An 18448-nucleotide genomic window follows, 5' to 3' on the forward strand; every position below is an offset into this window, starting at 1 on the left:
TCTGAAGTGAGACAGTTGGTTTTTAGTGTCCTAGTACAGCACAGGCAATAGACATTCCAAGAAGTGCATGCGCTTCACTGTGAATAGCCCAGCAACCCAGGGAATGACAAGCAAATTGTACACCACCAGATGTTACAGCTAGAAAGCTCCAGACCAGAGGGCAATGAAAGTCAGTAAAATCTTTCCCCAAGCGTTCCTAGTAAAAGGGAAAATGAGAACATTGATGAGATGCAAATAGCTCCTTACAAAGATCCAAGTCACAACAGTGGTGATGGTGGGCAGTCTTGAAGAGTATGTGCCTTTCATTACGTAGGCTGCAGAACTGAATGGGTCCAGGGCGGTTTGATGAATGCAGCCAACTCCATTAATTAAGCTGCAGGCTGAGGGCTTGTAACAGAGACCCTGGAGAAGAATGGCTTCAAAACAAGTGCCTTGTGACACGTGCCTTACTTAACAGTGTAGGCAGATCCATCCAAGACTGGTGTGGCGGCTTAGTGTGTCGGAAGGCCGAGCTTGTGTTTTGCTGCTCCAGCATCTTTAACATATTGTCCTCACCCACCTACTCTCTAACTGGAGAGAGCTCACTGTTACATTCTGACCAAGAAGAAAGAAAGAAAGAGCGGCTGGCATTGAAGCAGAGCCGGTTAAGCCACTGCTTGTGACTCCAGCATCCCACGTGGTCATCACCTGAGTCCCAACTTCCGATCCAGATCCCTGCTGAGATACCTGTGAAACAGAGGAGGATGGCCCAAGTACTTGGGCCTCTGCACCCATGTGGAAGACCTAGGTGAAGCTCCCAGTTCCTGGCTTTGACCTCACCCAGCTCCCATCATTGTGGCTGTTTGGAGAGTGATCCAGAAGATAGAGAATCTCTCTCCCTTTCTCACTGTCTTGTTCTCTCACTCATTCTCTGCCTCTGTGTCTTTTTGTCTAGCCATAACTTTCAAATAAACAAATAATTTTTAAAAAGGGGGAAGGGGAAGAAGAAGGGCCCAGCATGGTTGCCTAGCAGCTAAAGTTCTCACTTTGAGCACCAGGATCCCATATGGGTGCCAGTTCGTGTCCCAGCAGCCCACTTCCCATCCAGCTCCCTGCCTGTGGCCTGGGAAAACAGTCGAGGACGGCCCAAAGCCTTGGGACCCTGCACCCACATGGGAGACCCACAAGAGGTTCCAGGCTCCTGGCTTCGGATTGGCTCAGTTCCAGCCATTGCAGCCGCTTGAGGAATAAATCAATGACGCAAGATCTTCCTTTCTGTCTCTCCTCCTCTCTGTATATCTGACTTTCTAATAAAATCTTTAAAAATATATATTAAAATAAAAAGGAAGAAGAGAAAGAAATAGGGGAAAGCCAATGCCTTCTATTTTCCCTTAAGGCACCCCATTTCCACTCACTTTATGTTGGCATCTGTAATAACGTAAGAAGAAACTGGCTGCTCACAACGCCAGGAGCCAATGTCTGCGTCTCTGCCAAGCTGCATCTCACCTGGCGGCCTGCTTCTGTGCTGCAGGAATCTCCATTGCTCACCTTGGTATCTGGCTAACAGCTAAATGGGTCTCCTCATGGAAAAACACTTGAATTTGTTATTTTATGCACAGCCAGCAAACAGGAAGAAGGGGAGACTACTTTGGAAACTGGAGGAGCCTTGTAAAAAAAAACACTGAAGAATGAGACCTGACCTACAAGGCCTTAGAACTCTCTTGGGGTAGCTCTTCCATTGCACGTGAACTAAAATGAGCACTTGGATAGCCCACTTTGCTCCTCCTGTCTTGTCTGGTTCCACATGGTACCAAATACACAGCTGGTTTTGTAGCAGTAGGGTACTGCAAGGGAAGTTCACAGGCTCTGGGGCTGTATTCTTCTCTGTAGAAGCAGTTTATCTATGGGGCAACGGACAGGTGCTATGGTTCCCCGGAATGACTAACAGAACTCAGAAGGGCTATGACCTTCACAGTTTTCAGCCAAGGACAAAAGGTACTTGCAGAGCATCTAAGAGACACAGCACTGAAGCAAGCACTCAGCCATCTCCTTCCCGCAGACTCCACACACGTGTCAATCGGCAGCTGGGCCGTATTCTCAGCCTCGCGCCCTTTGCCTCGTCTGAGTTTGATCTGTATGCTCTCACTGATCATTAGATCAGAAGTGAAGCAACCTGGGTCCCAGCGTCCAGGGATTTTTTTAGGGGGCAGTTAGGAGGGGGTGGGGAGGTAGAATCAGGAGTCAGATTAACATGGAATCCGCCGGTCATGGCCTAACTATTTAGTCCCCAACCCCTGCTTCCCTTACCTACCCCAGCAGTCCAGGGACTTAAGTGAAGAAAAATGCATTCATCATAAAATCCACTGTTAGAATAACCCACCTGGCGTGTCACCCGAGGCCTCAGGTGCATGAGGGATTGTCATCAGGTAAGATACTCCAAGGGCTTAGAGGTTGCCTCCTCTAAGGAGAGCCAGTCCCTTCAGTCACACTGAGTAAGCTCAACAGCCGCACACCTTCAACATCCTGAGCCAGGGAGTGCCCCTGGAGCAGCTGGGACCCACCTCACAAGGGTGTGGAGCACAGACAAAACTCAAGTGCGGGTCTGTTTCCAAGGTGTGCTTCTACGTTTCTGCTCCCATTCGACTGCACAACATTGCCCTTGATTTTGCCCTTCTGGCCCTCTCACACACATAAGCTAATGTCTACCATCCTACCCTGCCTTAACATCAAGGATTCTATGTGGACATGCAGCTGAAATCTGGGGTCTGTGGGCAGGAGAGAAGCAAGGCAACAAATACTTGTACTTTAGAGCCTGCCACCAGTAGTTTGCTTACAGTGAGGGGCACAAGTGAGGTGCGCTCCTCCCAAACGTGCCTGGGACTTTTTGACTCCAGCCTCCTGGGAAATCCCTAAGGATTGCTAACATGCAGAGTCCCAACATTTCTGATTCTGCGGTTTGGCTTGTTATTTATTTTTATATTTGTCTTTATTGAAAAGGCAGATTTAAAAAGGAAAGACAGATTGTCCATCTGCAGGTTCACTCCCTAAATGGCTGCTATGGGGCCCATTGTGATGGCTCAATGGCTAAATCCCCACCTTGCAAGCACCAGGATCCCATTTGGACACTGTTTTGTGTCCTGCCTGCTCCACTTCCCATCCTGCTCCCTGTTAATGGCCTAGGAAAGCAGTAGAAGATGATCCAAAGCCTTAGAACCATGCACGCTGCACCTGCATCAGAGACTCAGAAGAAGCTCCTGGCTCCTGGTTTTGGATCAGCTCATCTCCAGTCATTATGGCCATTTAGGGAATGAACCAGTGGATGGAAGGTCTTTCTCTCTGTCTCTCTCTCTCTCCATAAATCTAATCTGCCTTTCCAATGAAAGTTTAAAAATCTCAAATAATAATAATAATAAATAAATAAACAAATGGCTGCAGCAGCCAGAGCTGAGCCAATCAAAAATCATTATCCAGAACTTTTTTTGAGTTTACCATGTGGGTGCAAGGGTTCTAAGGCTTTGGGACCCTTTAAGGATTTGTCATTTGCTGATTCACCCCCCAAATGGCCATGATTCAAAATGTATCAGGGATCAGAAGCCAAGGGTTTTTTAAAATTAAACATAGAAGCTAAAGCCATATCACAAGCATCAGTTCAGACTGAAGTAAGCCAGAGGCTTAAATCCATACGTAGGGGATTATCCCTTGTTCATTCTTCAACATGGGCATCCCTCTCTGGTGCCAGGTTCCATATACTAACAAGAGGCGACCCAGACAAGGTGGGGACTGAGGGGTAAAACACGTTGTGACTGTGTTCAGGTGTGCCTGTACTGAAATTTACTTTTATAGGAACTATAACAGGAAACATCACCACAACAAACTCAAGCTTCAAAAAGTCAAGGAGCGTCTGCTTCAGAAAGTAGAACTCCGAGAGGAAAGAATCAAACACCTTGAAAATGAAATCGGAACACTGCAACAGCAAATGGAAAAGGTGAGGAAGAAGATGAATGGGCTAACAGCTCAGTGGTGATGCTGTGGCTGACCATGAAGAAAGACCTCTCACTTTAAAAATTACTTGGGGCCTTGTCACAACCTTTGTTTAACTTCTTATCTTTGTACCATATTTTTTTTTTTAAAGAAAAGATTAGTTTATATGAAAGGCAGACTGACAGAGAAGCAGAGAGAATCTTTCACTTCATTCCACTAGATTATTTCCTTAAGTGGCCTCAACAACTGAGGCTGGGCCAGGTTGAAATCAGGAGCTAGGGATGTCGGCTGGACCTCCCACATCACTGACAGGAGCCCAAGCATGAGGGCCATCCTCTGTCGCCTTCCCAGGCACATTAGTGGGATGTTGAATGAGAAGTAGAGCAGTAGCCAAGACTCAAACCACACTACAGTCTAGGTGCTGCCAAGTGATGGTTTACTTCACTGTACCACCGCACCAGATTTAGTTTGTTTATTTGAAAGGCAGGATTGCAAAGAGAAGGGGGGAATGGAGAAACAGATTTTCCATCTACTAGTTCACTCCCCAAACAACTGCAATGCCAGGACGAGTAAGTCTGAAGCCAGGATCCAGGTCTCCCATGTGGGTGGCAGGAGCCCAGGTACTTTGGCCATCCTCTGCTGTTTTCCCAGGTTCATTATCAGGGAGCTGAATCAGAAGTGAAGCAGTCAGGATTCAACCAGTGCTCATATGGATGCTGGCATCACAGACAGTGGCTTGACCCTCTGTATCACAACATTGACTACAATGTCTTTACTTAAATAACCACTCATCAAAGACTTCCAAACTGTCCTCTTTAGTTCCTCCTTGTGTCCTGCAACCCTCACTATGCTTATAACTCCAGTGTGGTTTTTTGTTTGTTTTTAATAATCTTACTTAGTTGATTAGGGTCAGTGTAAGTTTTAAATGACCGTGAAAACCATTGATCTGGGGCTGGCATGGTGGTATGGCACACCAACCTCCCATGTGGATATCAGTTTCAGTCCTGGCTGTTCTACTTTCCATCCAGCTTCCTGCTACTGGCCTGGGGAAGCAGTAGAGGATGGCCTAAAACCTTGGGACCCTGTACCATATACCCACATGAGAGAACTGGAAGAAGTTTCTAGCTGCTGGCTACAGATAGGCTCAGCTCTGGCTGTTGTGGCCTCTTAGGGAGTGAACTGTGGACAGGAGATCTTGCCATCTGTCTCTCCTTCTCTTTGTAAATCTGCCTTTCCAATAAAAATAAATAAATATTTTTAAAAACAAAAAGAGCAGGCCCGACGCCGTGGCCTAGCGGCTAAAGTCTTCTCCTTGAAAGTGCCAGGATCCCATATGGGCACCGGTTCTAATCCTGGTAGCTCTACTTCATCTAGCTCCCTGCCTGTGGCCTAGGAAAGCAGTCGAAGATGGTCCAATGTCTTGGAACCCTGCACCCGCGTGGGATACCTGGAGGAATTCCTAGCTCCTGGCTTCAGATTGGCGCAGCACCTGCCGTTGCGTTCACTTGGGGAGTGAATCATCAGATGGAAGATCTTCCTCTATGTCTCATCCTCTCTGTATATCTAACTTTGCAATAAAAATAAAATAAATCTTTAAAAAAATCAATTTACTTTACTTGAAGAGAGAGACAGGTATATTTTCTATCTGCTAGTTCACTTCCCAAATGGCCTCAACAGTCGGAGCTGGCCTGGCCTGCAGCTGGGAGCCAGGAGCTTCTTCCACTGCATGTAAGAGTATTGGCCCAAGGACCTGGACCACCTTCTGCTGCTTTCCAAGGTCATCAGCAGGGAGCTGAGACATGAACCATTGCCCTTATGTGACCCTGGCACATACAAGGCAAGGATTTAGCCATTGAACTATCACACAAAATAAATCTTTAAAAATACACACACACACATTTCTGTTTCTTTATACATCCTTGCCTTCACACTCTTTTAATAAATGTCATTTTTCACTGCGAAGGATGTTATGGAGGTAAGGAATGATTCACATTTCAGTCCTTGCCAATCTCTTACTAATCAAGGGCCCTTCAGTAGCAGCAGTTGAGAATCTCATTACAGATTAAAGTGTCCCGGGAATGGTGGTTTTCAGTCCAACACCTTCATTAGCTTGCTGTTTAAAAAACGAAAACAAAAATAAATAAATAGGAAAACAAAACAAAACAAAACAAAAAGCTACCTAATTGCCCCCTCTTGCCCTTGTGACTGCCAGCGTCATTCCCCTGCCTCCGCCCCACACACTCCCAGCTCCAGCAGGTGAGGGACAAGCACAGACAGGACACTTACCCATCAGACCTTTGGCAAGTTCATCACTGAGGTGAGCCTGGCAATTCTACACTTCTGAGTTCTAAACTCCTCATTCCTTCAGTATAGGAATGTTAGTTTGGTGTGGTTTGATTCTTTGCTTTTCACAAAATATACTCCTTGTCACAGTTACTGCTTTGGAAGAAATCTTTTTTTTTTTTTTAGAAAAGGAAGTGAGTTCTCAGGCTAGAAGTCATTTCAGCATCACTGTGAGAATAGTGTCAGCTCCTAGCTTCCATTTTTGGCTTGAGAGCCTGATGCCCAAGCGCCGAGTGAGATAGGCAGACTCCCCCCATTCAGAGTGGAAGCTACGGAGTAAGAATACAGGAAAGAGCACTGGGACCGCAGTGGAGCCAAGTGCTCAGGTAAATTTTAATGTGACCACACACAGAAAAAAAATTATGTGACCCAACAAAATGTGTGACATAAAATAACCAAACTAAAAAGAACCTCCTAGCTGGGATGACTGGCAGTGTCAGCCAACAGAGAAGAGAGACTGGAGGACAAGAAACAGCCAAGTGGAATATGCTGCTGGAGTTCAGACACACTGATGCTCCTGTGTGATTCACTGTCCCGCCGTGGTAATCCCATGACTCTCTAATCCCTAGGAAAGGGCATTGCAGGAGCAGGTCACGGCCCAGAATGATGCTCTGCTCCTGGAGAAAAGGAAGCTTCTGGAACAGGTCACTGAACAAGAAGAAGTGATCCACAGCAACAAATGCATAATAACTTCAATCCAGAGCAGGTAGGGGCGGTCCTACCTGAGAAGACCACTGAGAGGAAGTTTGTCCCCCAACAAAGACACAGTCGCCAAGCATGGGCCTTGGGCTTGTGCCCTATCCTGTAACTTCTGCCCCACTCTCTGCCATCCTCAGCAGATTGGGGTGGGGAGGGGCTTGAGGGCAGAGGTGGTAACATAAAAGCATAGCATGAGTAAGCCAGTCAACTGTTCAGAGAGGATCATGTCTCCCACGTTGATAGCAGCAGCCAGTTACGTGAGCCGTTATTGTTGACTCACAGGCTCCGCATTGCTAGGAGGCTGTAGTTGGGAGCCCATAGAACCCAGCCACCCTGATGTGGGATATAAGCATCTTTAAAAAAAATAATATTTATTTTTTATTACAAAGTCAGATACACAGAGAGGAGGAGAGACAGAGAGGAAGATCTTCCATTTGTTGATTCACTCCCTAAGTGAGCGCAACAGCTTGAGCTGCACCGATCTGAAGCCAGAGTGTTTTCCAGGTCTCCCACATGGGTGCAGGGTCCCAAGTTTTGGGCCGTCCTCGACTGCTTTCCCAGGCCACAAGCAGGGAGCTGGATGGGAAGCGGGGCCACTGGCATTAGAACCAGTGCTCATATGGGATTCCAGTGCATTCAAGGCAAAGAGTTCAGCAGCTAGGCTACTGTACCAGGTCCAGGATATAAGCATCTTAACCAACATTTTAACCTCAAGGCTAAATGCCCATCCTTGATGTATTAATTTTTAACTGATGAAAATATTATAAGTAAACAATCAGCCAGCTGCTTTAATTACCCTGGAATTTTTTGTAGCCAGGGGCGTTTGACAAGGTGGTTAAGGCACAGTTGGGACACTCATATGCCATATCAGAGTGCCTGGTTCCAGTCCTGACTCCTCCTGCTGATGCCAACTCTAGGAGGCAGCTGATCATGGTTTGAGTGCTTGATTTCCTTCACCCACTTGGGAGACTCAGACTCATAATATTTGAGGCTGCTGGCCTATGCTGGACCCTGTCCTGACTGCTGTGGGCATACCGGAAGTGAACCGCTGGATGGAGTCTCTGTCTCACTCTCCATATCTGTGTCTCTCTGCCTTTCAAATACAGTGTGAATAAGTGAAATAAACACAAAACCTTTTATGTGTTTATTTGAAACGCAGTTCTTAGAGAAAAGATTAGGGCAAACAGTGATCATAATAATGTCAACAGTAGCAATTTTAATGGTTATTTGAACATTTACTATATACTAGTGTGAGTCTCTCTTTCACGCTCTCTCTCTCCCTCTTTCATTTAATCCTATCACCAGTCTCCAAGAGGCAGGCATTATTGTTGAGCTTTGTTTTACGGATGAAGAAGCCAGGGTGCAGAAGGGTGGGTCAGGGAACTTGCCCAGCCTACTCGATAGCAGAACAAGCTCAGCTCAGCCTGGAGCTCTACCACTGGGGGAGGTCGGCCAAGCCCGCAGCAGCTCTCTCGTCCGTTGCTTTGTGCAGTCTGACCTGGAGACTCTTTAATGGTGTTTTATCATCTCTGTCTCCCATTTGATATATCCTATCTCAACCATTGGCCTTCTAAGACTTCTGTCATGGCTTCTGACAGTCAGACCCCAGCATAAATGACTTGTTACTCTTGCCTTCATGTTAGTTATGTTCCTGTTTGCCCTCTAAGGACACACTCTGAAACCCTGTATTGATCTTAGATGTCTTTCCTTAGATTATGTACCTTCTTCAGGATATTTCCGTCTTTTATTGATGAGCAATCTGGGGCTCAGATTTGTAATTTGCTAAAGGCCACATGGCCAGTAAGAGGAAGAATCAGAATGTAAACATAGGTCTCTGATGAAAATGATTCCACTGTGAAGTCTCCCACCAGCGATGGCCTTAGAGAGGGAGAGAGCCGTGAAGAACTTTACCATGGAAATCTGATGGATCTGAGTTGGCAACATCCCAGCTTTGTGCATCTCTAATTTTATGTTCTACACTTGATCTTAGCCAAAAGGCCAAAAAGTGGTCTAATTTTATGTTACTAAACAAGTTGGTCCAGCTTGTTTATGACCCTCTATTCTCGTTTTCCTTTTCCAGAGTCATTTTCTGATAGTGTCAGCTCCATGATGCTATGTATTTCATGGGATTGTTGTGGGGGTTTGATGAGCTAATGCATGCGAAGTTGCATTTGCTTGCTGTGTGGGTATGTCACAGGGCCTGAACACAGTAAGTAGAGGATAAATGGCTGCTGCTGCTGCTAACTCAGAGCCAGCTCAGCACAGGGTCAAAATGGACACATTCCGTAAAGTCGTACTCTCTGAAGGCCTGTGGAGTCTCTCAATCCCACCCATAAATGGAATCATATCCTTCCTGAAATTGCTCAAGAACAAGAATTGTGCCTTTTATACTCCTGCACATATTCTTAATAACCACATTTAGCCAGAAGCTGAATGACTTTTTTACTTGCTCATGAAATGCAGTAGGAATTATCCTTATTGAGCTTTAGTTCTAAAATCTAGACAGTGTTCTAAGACCCAGAACTAGTGGAAAGGGGTTGGGATATAAGTTGTATATTTCTTTTTTTATATATAAAGATTTTTTTTAAAGATTTATTTTTATTATTTTTTTATTGGAAAGGCGGATATACAGAGAGGAGAGACAGAGAGGATCTTCCGTCCGATGATTCACTCCCCAAGTGAGCGCAACGGGTCGATACTATGCTGATCCAAAGCCAGGAGCCTCTTCCGGGTCTCCCACGCGGGTGCAGGTTTCCAAAGCTTTGGGCCGTCCTCGACTGCTTTCCCAGGCCACAGGCAGGGAGCTGGAAGGGAAGCGGGGCTGACGGGATTAGAACCGGCGCCCATATGGGATCCCGGGCGTGCAAGGCGAGGACCTTTAACCACTTGCGCCACCGCGCCGGGCCCTAAAGATTTTTTTTAATTACAAAGTCAGATATACAGAGAGGAGGAGAGATAGAGAGAAAGATCTTCCATCCGATGATTCATTCCCCAGGTGAGCGCAACAGCCGATGCTGTGCCGATCCGAAGCCAGGAGCCAGGAACTTCTTTTTCCAGGGTGCAGGATCCCAAGGCTTTGGGCTGTCCTTGACTGCTTTCCCAGGCCACAAGCAGGGAACTGGAAGGGAAGTGGAGCTGCTGGGATTAGAACCAGCGCCCATGTGGGATTCTGGGGCGTTCAAGGTGAGGACTTTAGCCGCTAAGCCACACTGCCAGGCCCTAATTTGAAAGTTTAGTAATAATACAGGACTTTCTAGTTTTAACTGTGCTTTCTGCCATTCTCAAGAGTTCTCTTCCTGGATAAAGAAAACAAGCAATTACAGGAAAACAGTCTCCGGCTCATCCAGCAGATCAGCCTCTTAGAGCGCGTGATACGAAGCATCAAGATGCGTGGAGGGCAGGTGAGATGTGCGCTTCCTATTGGGTCCTTAATCTGAAGCTTGCGTGGCCAAGATTTCTGTGCCGTCTCCTCCCTTCATCTTTGGATAGCTGCTGTCCAGCTCTTGACATCATGGAGGCTCTTTGACACTGCACTGTCTTTGTCTTTCTCTCATCAATGCTAGAGGGAGACCCTGCAGAGGAGACCTGTGTCCCCACGTGCCACCGCCTCAGCATATTTGAGCATGGAGCCATGTTAGATGTTTTCTCAGATATGATTTATCTCAGCATCCCTGTTTGCTATGTGTTTTTGTAACCCCGTCTGAAATGAAAGAGGAGCAAATCTGTGGCTCAGAGAGAGGAAGTGAAGCTGGTTTGATTTGGGAAGGAGTTTGGCTGATAGGATAAGCATCTTGGTCAGGGGAGAGTGATTCTAAAATTTCAAACAGACAGGTAGCTGAATCAAGACAGATATCCAAGGTAAGTGACTTCATACCAGGTATTGAGTCTGGCCGCTGGGCAGGTTAGCAGGAAGAACCTCAGTGATCAGAAATGCATTCTGAGTCCAGGGCAGGGGCTCTTTACTTCCTTCCCTGGAACAGATCCTCCACAGTGCATCCTGCATATTTGGGCTCCATTGCTATGACTGCCAACCTGTGTGTTTCCACTATCACAAAGGTGATTAGGGACCAGTGTTGTGGCACAGGGGGTTAAATCATCCCGTGTGATACAAGGATCACGTGTGAGCACTGGTTTGAGTCCCAGCTGCTCTCCTCTCATCCAGTTTCCTGCTAATGCACCTAAGAAAGCAAGGAAGGATGGCCCACGTGATTGGGCTCCTCCCAGGCCCATGGAAGACCTGGATGGGATTCCAGGATGCTGACTGGCCTGGCCTTGGCTGTTGCAACCATTTGGAGTTTGCATCAGTGGATGGAGGGGCCTTCTCTGTATCCCCTTCTCCGTCTCTGTGACAACTGTCTTAAAATAAATAAATTATTCTTTTTAAGGAAAAAAGAAGACATTCAATTTTAAATGATTATTAAAGATAAAATGGATGACAGGCATAAGTTATCAAGTATATTGTTTGTCAAATTGATGGCATTCAATCAACGAAACCTACTTCCTCTCAGTGCACATATGTTTATTTGGGGTTTTTTGTTTGTTTGTTTGTTTAAGAATTAGTTATTTTTTATGGAAAGTCAGATTTACAGAGAAGGAGAGATATGGAGGAAGATCTTCCATCTGCTGGTTCACTCCCCAAGTGACTGCAACAGCCAGAGTTCAGCCAGTCCAACACCAGGAGCCAGGAACTTCTTCTGAGTCTCCCATGTGGGTATAGAGTCCCAAGGCTTTGGTCCATCCTTGACTGCTTTCCCAGGCCACAAGAGGGAGCTGGATGGGAAGTGGGGCCGCCGGAATTAAAACTGCCCATATTAGATGCTTGCACATTCAAGGCCAGGACTTTAGCCAATAGGCTACTGTGCCAGGCCCTATTTATTTGGTTTTGCATTAACCATTTACTAAGTTCTTCCTGTATGTAGAGGGTTTTTTCTTTTCTTTTTTTTTTTTTTTTTTTTGACAATCTTTATATAGTTAATTAGGGCAAAAAAGTTCAAAGGCTACAGGAAAGTGGGTAAGACTATTATTTCCACATTTTTTTTTCCTGTATCTGGGGTAAAGGGTGAGATAAGGGAGAAGGCCCACCCAGTCTCCCACTCATCCCAGGTCCCTGATGTGGGGCATACTCCGAGGGTCTTGCTCAAGTGGCTTTGATAGTTCAACAGTTATGAATTGCTGCCAATCTTGCCATTCCAAGCATGATGAAATCTATTCAGAATCCACTGGTTGACATAGTTCACCTTAGAATCTCCATTTGCCCAGATTTTCACTGCCAACAATATGGCTGGGGTAGCTGATCGTTCTGTCCTCTAATGTGGTGCCAGGTATCTTCTGCAGGTTCTGATGGACTGCCATATCCTCCATGTGCACCTGGTTATGCTGTCCAATGCTCCGTCTGAGCGTCTTAGGAGGCTTGGCTCTGGCACTTGAACTCCATGGTGGACCATGGAACCTACACTTCTCTTCATGGTTGGGGTTCTGAGTCTGGCATTTCAATTGGAGAGATTCCCCAAAGAAACTTTGAGGTGATCCCAGACCAAATTCTTGTGTGTACTTGGCAAGTACAGAGCCCGGTACAGTCTAGCACCCAAATCAGCTGGTAGTTGCAATTGCTGGGTCAGTTCTGTTTCCAGCCCTGTCTTCCACTGGAACCATTGGGTGTTGCAGTCCAGCCTGATTCTGCCCAGCACACACTCGGCTCTCACATAAACCAGTGGGAGCTGCAGCCTAGTTGGAGCAACCTGAAATAACCCCCACCAGGCCTGCCCCCTGCCCTGCCTGGTTTCCCATGCTTGCCAGTATGTGCAGCTGACTAGTCCAGTCTGTCCCACATCTCATTCAGCTCTCATACATGGCATATCAGTTTTTTTTTTAAGATTCATTTTTTTAATTGGAAAGGCAGATTCACAGAGAGAAGGAGTTATGCAGAGAAAGATCTTCCATCCGCTGGTTCACTCCCTAAGTGGCCACAACAGCTGGAGTTCAGCCAATCCAACTCCAGGAGCCAAGAGCTTCTTCCAGGTCTCCCGCATGAGTGCAGGGTCCCAAGGCTTTAGGCCATCTTCCACTGCTTTCCCAGGCCACAAGCAGGGAGCTGGATGGGAAGTGGAGCAGCCAGGATTAGAACCGGCACCCATATGGTATTCTGTGTGTACAAGCCTCTGAGCCATTGCACCAGGCCTTAAGGTTTAAATTTCTAAGCATTGTTTATTTAAATATTTTTAACACAGAGAAATAAAGACTGAACTGGAGTCAGACAGAAATCTTGCATTTGCTAGTTCACTCCCAAATGTCCATCACAGCTGGGACTGGGCCAGGCTGAAGCTGGGAGCTAGGAGTTCAAACTGGGATTGTGTGGGGATGGCAGGGACACGGCTGCTAGAGCCATCACTGCTGCTTCCAATGATCTGCATTAGCAGGGAGCTAAAATGCAGAGTGAGGCTGGGACTAAAATTTGGTCATTGAATATGGGGTGTGTTATCTAACCTGTAATGCTCTATGCCCACCCCAGTTTCAGGGTTTTTTGTTTGTTTGTTTGTTTTGGGGGACTAAAATAAGCATGTTAGAAATCCTATTTTACAAATTTTTATCTACCTTTATGTTATGTTATAAAAATAAATATGAGGAGCCGGTGGGGTAGCCTAGCAGCTATAGTTCTCACTTTTGCATGCACCAGGATCCCATATGGGCAACAGCTCTAATCCCAACAGCCTTGCTTCTCATCCAGCTCCCTACCTGTAGCCTGGGAAAGCAGGTGAGGACGGCCCAAAGCCCTGGAACCTTGCACCTATGTGGGAGACCCGGAAGAAGCTCCTGGCTCCTGACTTTGGATTGGCTGAGCTCTGGCTGTTGCGGACACTTGGGAGTGAATCATCGGACGGAAGATCTTCCTCTCTGTCTCTCCTCCTCTCTGTATATCTGACTTTCCAATAAAAACAAATAAATCTTGGTTTTAAAGTTTAAAAAGTTCACCAAATTAAAAAAAAAAAACGTATATGAGCAAAAGCTCTAGGGACACACTGCCAATGGTTTATCACATGTGTTTTAAGTCATCTCTCCTTTCCTTCCAGGAAACAGAAATCCCTGAACTTGAACTACTGAGCAAAATACTGCCTTTACCAAACTCCAGGTTAGTAAAATCAAGACAGCCATCTGCATTCCTGAGGGTCATTGCTGCTAAGCAGGTCTGAGCCACCAGCTCGAGAAAGCCTAATGTTTTGAAGTGATTTTCCCCCCACATTTTTATTTGAATGTTCCTCCAATTCCTTCTCCCCTCCTCACCTTCATTCTTACACCTCATGGAATCCTGACATAAGATAGGAGTTAATTCATGAACATGGGTTCAAGGTAAATTTCACTTGGTTATCTTTGTATTTGACAGTTGTAAAAAAAAAAAAAAAAAGAAACAAAACACCTGAAATCCTATTGCAGTATCCTTGCATCCCAAACTGCCACCAAGAATCCTGTCCCCACAGTGTCCTTATACATGGCCTTTCTTAGTTTTCTAGGAACGGGTGGTTTGGGAATCGGAAGTCCTCAAGAGACGGAAGATCGCATGTTACAAGCAGTAATGGCAGTCCCAGAGTCGCCCGAGTCTCCTTCACGTTTGAAGAATTCCAAAGCAGGACACACAACTGTCGGTTCTCTGAAACAGACACACAGCCTGCCAGAACAAGAACACAGCTCAGGACTATAACCTCACAGGTGTCGAACGCTACACTGACCACACCTGCCGAGGTGCACTACGGCGTACAGGATCACCACACAGCCCCACTGGACATCAACCAAAAGTCTTCCAAGACTATGAGTATGTTCATTAAACCACTTCAGAAAAATGGTTTTCTTGTTTGTTTAATATCCTCAAAGGTCCTGCATTCATCAATATTAAGACAGACTTAAGAGCTCAGTGGTTTTTGCCTTCAGTACAGCACATGTGTGGTTAATTTAACACTCCTCCCATTATCACAGTATTCTTAGTTGATCACTTAAAATAAATCATTTACTTTCATGTGGAAGGCAGAATTAGAGATAGAGGGGGAGAGCAAAAGAGAGATCTTCTGTCTGCTAGTTCATTCCCCAAATGACCACAAGGACCAGGGCTGGTGGGGCTGAAGTCACAAGCCAGGGGCTTTATTCAATTCTCCCACATGGGTGGGTGGCAGGAGCTCAAGTACCTGGGCCATCTTATGCTGCTTTCCCAGGAACATTAGCAGGGAACTGGACTTGAACTGGATCTGCCAGCACTTACATGACATGCCATTGTAGCAGGCTGCAGCTTAACTCACTGTACTGCAACACCATCCCCGTTACTACTACTTGAAAGTCAAAACAGGAGGCAGCATTGTGGTGCAGTCCAGTAAGCTGCTGCTTGTGACAGCTGCATCCCACACAAGAATGCCCATTCAAGTGAGTATTGGTTACTCTGCTTCGGATCCAGTTCCCTGCTTGCTGTGACTGGGAAGGCAGCAAAAGATCCCTAGTATGCATCTACTTGGCTTTTAAAGCCTGGCCTGGCTTTGACTGTTATAGGCACCAGGGGAGTCTGTCTCTCTCTGACTTTTAAATTTATAGGTATATTATTTACTTTACCAAAGGTAACTTATCTTTGGAGACACAGAGAGAGACAGACAGACAGACAGCAAAAGCCCCCATCCTCTAGCTCACCACCCAAATAACTACAACAGCCGGGGATGGAGGAGGCCAAAACAAAACCTGGAGCCCGGAGCTCAGCCTGCATTTCTGACTGAGGAGGCAGGGAGTCAAGCACTTGAGCCATCACCACCGTCTCCTAGGGTGTGTGTGAGCGGGAAGCTGCAATCAAGAGCCCACGCAGACACAGGCCGGCACTGTGCTACGAGGTGCAGATGTCTCCAGTGTCGTCTTTCAGCACTAGGCCACACGCCTGCCCCAACCTGACATTCTAAACAGAGCTACTTTGATTTTGGAGTTATTCTCCTCTGGTCTTCATTCAAATAAATGTGTTCAAATAGTTATCATCATATTGTACATTTTGTTCCACCATGTAAAGGAATGTTTTGAAGGTTTTGGTGCAAATAGCTTTTTTTTTTCTTCTCTAGAAAAAGTCCCAAAAGAAATTTGCAAAATTGGCCAACTTGCCTCAAAAAGATCTAAGTATTGATATGACTCTGGTACATGTTTCCAGTCAGGTTGCTCAGTCTTGTTCAGTCTCACTTGCTCCTTGAAATGGAATCAACGGGCCCAGCGTGATGGCGCAGTGGTTAAGGTCCTCGCCTTGCATGCGCCAGGATCCCATATGGGCGCCGGTTCTAGTCCCGGCAGCCCCGTTTCCCATCCAGCTCCCTGCCTGTGACCCTGGGAAAGCAGTCAAGGACGGCCCAAAGCCTTGGGACCCTGCACCCGTGTGGGAGACCCGGAAGAAGCGCCTGGCTTTGGATTGGCTCAGCTCCAGCTGTCACGGCCACCTGGGGAGTGAATCATTGGAGGGAAGATCTTCCTCTCTGTCACTCCTCCTCTCTGTATATCTGCCTTTCCAATCAAAATAAATCTTAAAAAAAAAAAAAAAAAAGAAATGGAATCAACACTGGTTCCTATTTCCACAGCATTATGAAGACCATTAAAGTATGTAGCACTTAGCAACTGCTTAATAAGGGCTATGTGTCATCACACATTCCACTAGCAGTTTTGAGTGTACTAGTTTTTGCACAACTTCAGCAAATTGAAAAGTTACCAATTAAAATGTTTATTTAAAAATGATTAGTGGGCCCAGGATGGTAGCCTAGTGGCTAAAGTCCTGGCCTTTCATGCACTGGGATCCCATAATTGTGCAGGTTCTAATCTTGGATGCCAAACTTCCTATCCAGCCCCCTACCTGTACCCTGGGAAAGCAGTGGAGGATGACCCAAAACCTTGGGACCCTGCACACATGTGTGAGACCCAGAAGAAGGTCCTAGCTCCTGGCTGCAGATCAGCTCAGCTCTAGCCAATGTGGCCACTTGGGGAGTGGACCAGCAGATGGATCTTTTGGTCTCTCTCTGTCTCTCTGCCTTTCCAATAAAAATAAGAGTTTTTTAACTGATTAGTATAAAACCATACTGAAGGATGAATGTTACTGCTCTTTTTGCTTACTTGTCCTCTCATTTCCTTCTCTTATTTTTTTTTGTAAACATTTATTTATTTATTTAAAAGTCACAGAATCTTCCATCTGCTGGTTCACAGCTACAACAGCCAAGGCCAGACCAGGCTAGAAGCAGGAGCTCCTTCCAGGCCTCCCATGCAAGTGGCAGGGACCCAAGCACAGATGTTTTCCCCAGGCCATTAGCTGGGAGCTGAATGGGAAGTGGAGCAGCTGGGACTCCAACCTGTGCCTGTAGGGGATGTCAGCGTGGCAGGCAGCAGCTTTACCCGTAATGCCACAGTGCCGGCCCCTCCCTCTTTATTTGCTTAGACGTGGACAGGGAGATTAAGGGGGGGGGGGAGGGTAATCAGAAACACAAACATCCCTTAAGTTAAAACACACTAAATTTTTATGTGCTACACGTATTTTCTCACAGAACTAGAAATGATGATAAAAGGATATAAACACAATAATAGATGTGCACGCTCTGAGTCTGAACCTTGCCCAATGCACTCAACACAGCAGATGTACTGGCTGATCACCTGCTAAGTGCCATGCAAGGATAGGCACTGTGACTCCAGCTCTGAACAAAGCAGCAGACTCTACTTCCCTGGAATGTGGTGCTGCCTGGGAGGAGGGAATTAAGGTGTGGAGAGAGGTAGTATGAAGCTAATTTTGAGTGGTCTAAAGAAAACGGGATTTTGGTGGATAAGGGCTGCTTTAGGTGCGGTACAAGTCATCTCTTGTCTCCGTGGAGGGGTTGTCAGGCTGAGCTCTGAATTTTGTACAAGGCACATTCCCTGCCTCCAGGACCTCCATCAAGCAAGGTACTCTACCAAGGCCGCGAAGACAGGAGTGACCCCCAAGTGACAGGGGTCAACACACCGGGACTGAGAGCGAGGGGTGCCAAGTGAGGCCAGGCAGGTGGCAGCCAGCGTACAGGGTTTCCTATGAAAAGAAAACGGATTTTGTTCTAAATATGGGAAGTCAGGATTGACTTATACACTCACGAATTCTTTTAAAAAAAAAAATGTTCCACCTACTCTGTGGGAAGTGGTCTCTGAGCTAAAATTCGAATGTGCTGACCTGAAGGAAGGGTAAGACCTGACTGAGGATGTCTGACAGGCCGCCCTCACGGTCTCACCTGCCTGTGTAGGCGCTGGCTCAGGAGTCTTAGCTCCAACTACTGATGGCGAACCTGCAGGCGGCCCACTACAAAGACCCTAGACCTTGCTCTGTACTAGTACAGTCCTGCGAGCAGGGGGTAAGGGAGTCCCGCTGACCTCGAGGAGAAAAAGAACCCTACTTTCCTCCCCCTCACAACCTGGGGAGCTGCCCCTCCCACAGCTCCCG

General features: G+C 46.5%; 1 protein-coding gene across 1 annotated transcript in view; it reads left to right on the forward strand.

Annotated features, from left to right (window-relative positions):
* CCDC30 (coiled-coil domain containing 30) overlaps positions 1-14834 on the forward strand; it is a 62759-nt gene extending 47925 nt beyond the window's left edge. Inside the window, exons 11-15 of the mRNA XM_040974312.1 lie at positions 3823-3964; positions 6873-7009; positions 10289-10403; positions 14070-14128; positions 14500-14834. Of these exons, the coding sequence (XP_040830246.1) occupies positions 3823-3964; positions 6873-7009; positions 10289-10403; positions 14070-14128; positions 14500-14695 (649 nt within the window). The 3' untranslated portion in view covers positions 14696-14834. The remainder of the gene's footprint in view (positions 1-3822; positions 3965-6872; positions 7010-10288; positions 10404-14069; positions 14129-14499) is intronic.
* The last annotated feature ends 3614 nt before the right edge of the window (positions 14835-18448 follow it).

This window comes from Ochotona curzoniae, unplaced genomic scaffold, assembly GCF_017591425.1.
Source record: "Ochotona curzoniae isolate NIBS_2020 unplaced genomic scaffold, NIBS_Ocur_1.0 contig_2404, whole genome shotgun sequence".
Classification (NCBI taxonomy): domain Eukaryota; kingdom Metazoa; phylum Chordata; class Mammalia; order Lagomorpha; family Ochotonidae; genus Ochotona; species Ochotona curzoniae.